This window comes from Salmo salar, chromosome ssa10 (assembly GCF_905237065.1).
Source record: "Salmo salar chromosome ssa10, Ssal_v3.1, whole genome shotgun sequence".
Lineage (NCBI taxonomy): Eukaryota > Metazoa > Chordata > Actinopteri > Salmoniformes > Salmonidae > Salmo > Salmo salar.
In genome coordinates, this window is record NC_059451.1 from 36,396,999 (window position 1) to 36,402,998 (window position 6,000).

General features: G+C 41.4%; 1 protein-coding gene across 3 annotated transcripts in view; it reads right to left on the reverse strand.

The window, feature by feature from the left end:
* Positions 1-4,558, reverse strand: part of LOC106560318 (ecotropic viral integration site 5 protein homolog) — a 44,093-nt gene extending 39,535 nt beyond the window's left edge. For 2 of the 3 annotated variants that reach the window (XM_014123107.2, XM_014123104.2), the window contains exon 1: positions 4,311-4,558. In XM_014123107.2, coding sequence (XP_013978582.2) covers positions 4,311-4,483 — 173 coding nt within the window. In that variant the 5' untranslated portion in view covers positions 4,484-4,558. Of the gene's footprint in view, positions 1-1,553; positions 1,748-4,310 lie in introns of those variants that run through there. The other variant, XM_014123106.2, reaches the window with a different exon arrangement.
* Positions 4,559-6,000: the final 1,442 nt, after the last annotated feature.

Consider the following 6,000-nt stretch of genomic DNA (forward strand, 5'->3'; position numbering starts at 1 on the left):
AGACTGACCTTGTATCACTGTATCAATTAATGTGCCAATTTGTTTGTCACTGGAGCTGTAAGACTGAAGTTAACAGACTCTGGATCATGTTCATTAGGGAACGCAACAGAACACATTTTAAAACAAATTGTAACAGAAAACGCAAATTAGCATTTCTCATCAGACAAGTCCAGGCAGTCCCTCCCTGTTTCAGTCAGTTTTCTTTCCGTTTGGTGCTATATGAACAGGACCCAGGGCTGTGAGAGGGAACCATGCCTCCCAACCTATGCAGTGCTGACGAGCCCATGTGTGTCCCAAATGGCAACCTATTCCCTACATAGTCCTGGTCAAAAGTAGTGCACTTCATAGGGAATAGGGTGCCATTTGAGAAGAGGCTATGGCCTATGCTGGGACACAGAGGCTCAGAAACCTGATCTCAGAAAAAGGGCCTGGGCCTCTCAGCTCCAGGGTGACGTCACTGGGAGTGCTCCCAGACTGGGTAGGGTTACAGCCATATTTGGGTGAGGAGGAAGGGGGCCAGGGTAGGCCTGTGTTACAGGGACAGCTAGGACAGCACCAGCAAGGGTTTTACATTTAGGACATACATTCAACATGTTGGGAAAGGTAGTAAATATTGCAGATGAATAATACTGTGTCGTGGGCATAATTTAAACAGTGATAGCTGCTTGCTTAATTAAAACATAGCTTTGCTTTCAAAAGGCAACAGATCTAGAAAGCTGTAGGCTAGATACCAGACTATGCATCATGAGAGGCCTAAAAAAGTGACAAGGCTGTTGCTAAATGTAGAGCCCAATGTCATCACAGCTATAATGGGATGTGAGGGAATACACTACTAAGATATAGGCTAAAGGTTTAAGCCATCCTAACAGGACGCAAGGTTGCAGTAGCAGCCCATGGCTTCTAGCAAACATGCAAGATAACACTGAGTGTGTTCTTAAGATGCCGTGTGGAAGCAGGAAGGGTAGGGAATGTTGAGGTCATTGATAAGGTTAGTCACTGGCCTCAGTGGCCTGCAACGATTCACTTTCCACTAACCTAAAAATTCTATGAGTTGTAGGCCTAAAGCATGTAGCCTAGAACATGGAACAAACAATCCATTTCAACCATGGATGAAGAACCGTCCACATATTCTCCTCTCCCTCTCTCCTTGGTAGATTTCATCACACTATGTCATTTTCAGAAATATTCCAAATGTTGATACACTGTTTATTCTAGGCACACACTGACAGTCAGAACACCTGAACTTCCCATGTAGCCTAGTCACTGCTCCTGCGCTAATAATTCACCAGTCAACAAAAAACATTCCATGTTGGTTTCTCACAGATGGCTCAAAACAAATACATCAAACCATTGTACATTTATTGAAAAGATCCAGTACAGCACAGAGATTCGTAGGAGGAACAACTGAGGATACAAAGGAACTATTTAAACAAGTTGCTCTGTCGCCAAAATAATCCATGTCAGTTAGACTTTGTCCTCAGTTATGGCCTCTCGGTAACGAGAAGAGAGCCATGGCATCTAGAAAGAGAAGTTAGGATCCTCGTGCTGCTTACCAGGATAAACTCATGGTGCTGTCTTCATGTCTTTGGTGTGTAGTTAGAAGATCCAGAGAAGCTACCAGCCTTTGCCTAGTGAAATGGCTGAACTGAGTCTGGCACTAGTCTCTCTCAAACTCAAACCTCTTATCTACTTTGCACAGTACAAAGGCCTTCCCCTTCTCACTGTGTGTGTGTGTGTGTGTGTGTGTGTGTGTGTGTGTGTGTGTGTGTGTGTGTGTGTGTGTGTGTGTTGCATTACATTAGTATCTGTGATACTGCATTGATCTCAAAGTACACAAGTCTTCCCTCGGTGCTCATAGATGTATAAAAACCTACTTATGATGCACCTGCAGATCAGTGTCTTCCTACTCAGTCAGAAAGTGAGGATAACTAGGCCTTTACATAAAACTCAGATAGAAAAACTGCCTGTCCATAACTTTATATAGCTTGTTTTTATCCATTTTTCATTTTGGTATTTAAAAAGGGGAGAAACAAGGAATTTCAACATCAGTGTGACATCATACAACGGTTTTTGTTATTTATTTTGTTGAAAGATTCTTCCTGCATTGAATGTGTACTTCTTTAAAAGACACAGTGCTGGTTCGGAGGATACAACTTGTATTTTCTATGGGAGTCAATTAAGCTTATCAGCTCGGGAAAACTTTGTAATCTCTGATAAAAATGTAACATTTCTGTAGACGAGTCATTTTCAAACCCCAGTCACGATGATCCTCAAGACTGTACCTCCTACCCTTGACACTGCAACAATAGCTCTAAACGTCGTGCTTTTTGGTCCACCAGCCACTTTTTAACCAGTCCAAATATTTTTTTTGCCATAATTACATAACACAAAAAAAGCAGATGGCCATGCTTTGTAATGTTGCTCAATTACAAAAAAAATGTGTGATCCGAGTCTTTTAATCAAAATATAAGGGACAAAATATTCAGCTGCCCCTTTAAAGTGGGAGGTTACCGTGGTAACAGGGCCACTCGAGTCCTGTCACGTGTGTCTGTGTGCATGTGTGAGATTTGGGATCTGATTAGGGAGTCTCTTCACTATCAGTTGAAGCAGCAGACAAATGAACGTTGAAAAGCAACCCGAGCTTGTGAACAAAACAAATGTAAATAGCCAAGAAACACAAGGACAAAGTCTCACTTTGCAGACTTGAGTAAATTAGACCAACTTTTATGCCTGTACGCAGCGCCTCCAAAAATGTATCTATCAGCACTTAATTCATTGCACACAGCTCCCCTGCCAGGCAGTATTGCTGCACGAGGTGGGATATACAGTAGGATTAGTATATCTTTGTGCAATTAGCAGCTATGAAACAAAACAGCAGAAATACTTTGAAAACAGCTACTGCAGCCTTTTTCTAACCCCAACATGTACTCATACTTGACTTATGACTATTTTTATTTGCAAATGTAATAGAGCCCCACAGTGGAGGTGTCATAATACCCATAAAACCTTGCAGTCAAACAGGAAAATGGTTCCAATCGTTTTTCCACCATTGATTTTTCCCCATAGGGAATTTTAAAAACACTTAAAATAAGGGCTGTGTTTTGTGTAGGCTTACCCTGGTGTGACATTTTGATAACCATGTATATCCCTCTTGCATAGGGAAAAATGAATAGTGGGAAAATGATTGGAACCATTTCCTTGTTTGACTGCTATGTTTTATGGGTATTATGACACCTGTTATGACTCATACGGTGGTACTCTATGCTCGCAATGTAGAGCCTTGCAAATGGACCACTCGCCAACGTGGCTGGTGAAATAGACATTCTTAACCGCCAATACCTAAATTGACCCCCTGGAGGGAGACTGATGGAGGAGGGAGGGGCAGCAGGGACATGTGCCAAATGAAAGAGGCCAGCTGTAGCCCTGCTTGAACTAAACACCACACCTGCTGTCCACCCTCTGTTTAGGAAGGTGCTTAGAGGTCTGTCCAGGACTATGAAAAGTTGACCTTTCCCCCCTATAATTACTTTGAACAGGAGGAGACATCACCACGCTGTTGTCTTCAATTATGTTGTAGTGACTTCTGGCTAATAAAATCAAAAAGGCAGTCTAAATCAAGACTAAAGAGCTAGATCTAAATTTATGTATGGTTTTAAGCTAATCTGTTTTATAGTATAGTCCATGGATAGTGAGACTGCTAGCGAACTAAGAGGTTAAGAATCACTACTACTGACTGCTCCTCTACTCAGTTGATGTCTTAACGGATGTTAGCCAAGCTTTATAAAGCATAAGGAAAACAGACCTATTCAAATATCATTCTCACTTCTGCTTCTCTCACATGGCAGACTGTTCAGAAGATACAGCCAGTATTAGCTTTTATTAACTGCAACATGTGTCCTACTACTACAGCTCATCATCTCAGCCCCACGAGCATCGCTCAGGACAGAGGACGAAGCCACAGGACTGAGAGAGGGAGAGAAAGGGGTAGAGTGGAGGGGACAGCAGTGGCTGTGTTTTGAGTCCTAATGCACTTATCTTGTTTCAGCTAATGAACACTTTAGGGACAGACAGTGTGGCTGTAGGCCTACTTCTACTTAGATCATTGTGAAAATGTATTTGGAGCCACTGTCAGTCACTGTTATTGTTAGACAATTAAGAATGATATAACCACTGCCTTTGTCACTGGTCTAATCAATGCAAATGTTGTACATGAAAAGAGGAAAGGGAACAAAAACGTATTCATATGTTGACAGAACTTGATTATTTCATTGATTAAATGATGTATTCATTAATTCATAGTTGTCACTCACCTGTTCTGCTCCTCCAGCTTGGCAAGCAGCTCCAGTTCATCTGGGCTGAGCTTAGCGGGCGATGCCGACGTGGGAGACAGGGAGAGGGATGTTGAGGAGGCGGCTGTGGTGGTCTGCAGGGACGAGGGCACCGTTGCCACCTGGCTAGACGAGGTGGCGACCTGGCTAGCCATCTGACTAACCGTGTGTGACACGGAGTTCTTCACCCATGAGAGAGTAGAACTCAGCTTGCCTGCAACCTTGTCAGTCGCCACCTGTGGAGAACGAGAACGAGAGAGGGGAGGTGGAGAGAAGCATGTGAGCTGTACGAGGGATTTACAAGTACACTTCCTTCCTTCTGTCTGTTTTATGTATTTTGGGCTTTCTTTCCTGTAATGTTTTAGTTTATGGACACTGTTAAATCGTCCTTTTTGTTCTCTGGCTGTCTAATCTGTCTGGAGATGGTTAGAACACTGATTTGTGACTGTTACTGTATAGTAAGGCTTTTCTTGGTGTGGATCCATGCTTCAGCTAACGACTGTCTCTTGTTTTTTTCTTGCATCAAGAATTTACAATACACAGAATATTAAATGCAAAAGCCGCAGCTTGAAGGAAGAAAAATACAAACTGTCTCAGTAGGTCATTGATACAGTGCCTTCAGAAAGTATTAATACCCCTTGACTTATTTCACATTGTGTTGTGTTGCAGCCTGAATTCAAAATTGATTAAATAGATTTTTCCAACCATCTACGCAAAATACTAAATAATGACAGTGAAAACATGTTTATTTTATTTAAATGTATTGAAAATGAAACCCATAAATATCAAATTTTCATAAGAATTCAGACCCCTGAGTTAATACATGTTAGAAACACCTTTGGCAGTGATTAAGCTACGAGTCTTACTGGTTAAGTCTCGAAGAGCTGTGCACACCTGGATTGTAGAATATTCGCACATTATTATTTTTTAAATTCTCCAAACTCTGTCAAGTTGTTTGTTGATCATTGCTAGACAGCCATTTTCAAGTCTTGCCATAGATTTTCAAGACGATGTAAGTAAAAACTGCAACTAAGCCACTCAGGAACATTCAAAGTTGCCTTGGTAAGCTATTCCAGTGTATATTTGGCCTTGTGTTTTAAGTTATTGTCCTAATGAAAAGGTGAAATTTCCTCCCGGTGTGTTGGAAAGCAGGCCAGATTTTCCTCTAGGATTTTGCCTGTGCTAAGCTCTATTCAGTTTCTTTTTATAAAAAAAAAAAAAAAACTCCCCAGTCCTTGCCAATGATATGCATACCCATAACATGATGCAGCCACAACTATGCTTGGAAAGAAATGAAGAGTGATACTCAGTGATATGTTGGATTTGCCCAAAACATAACACTTTGTATTCAGGACATAAGGTTAATTTCTTTGCCACATTTTTGGCAGTTTTACTTTAGTGCCATATTGCAAACAGGATGCATGTTTGGGAATATTTTTTATTATTATCTCATGGTGAAATCCCTGAGTGGTTTCCTTCCTCTCCGGCAACTGAGTTAGGAAGGAGTCCTGTATCTTTGTAGTGACTGGGTGTATTGATACACCATCTAAAGTGTAATTAATAACTTCACTATGCTCAAAGAAATATTCAACGTCTGCTTTTTTCTTGTTACACCCATCTACCAATAGGTGCCCTTCTTCGCGAGGTATTGAAAAACCTCCCTGGTCTTTGT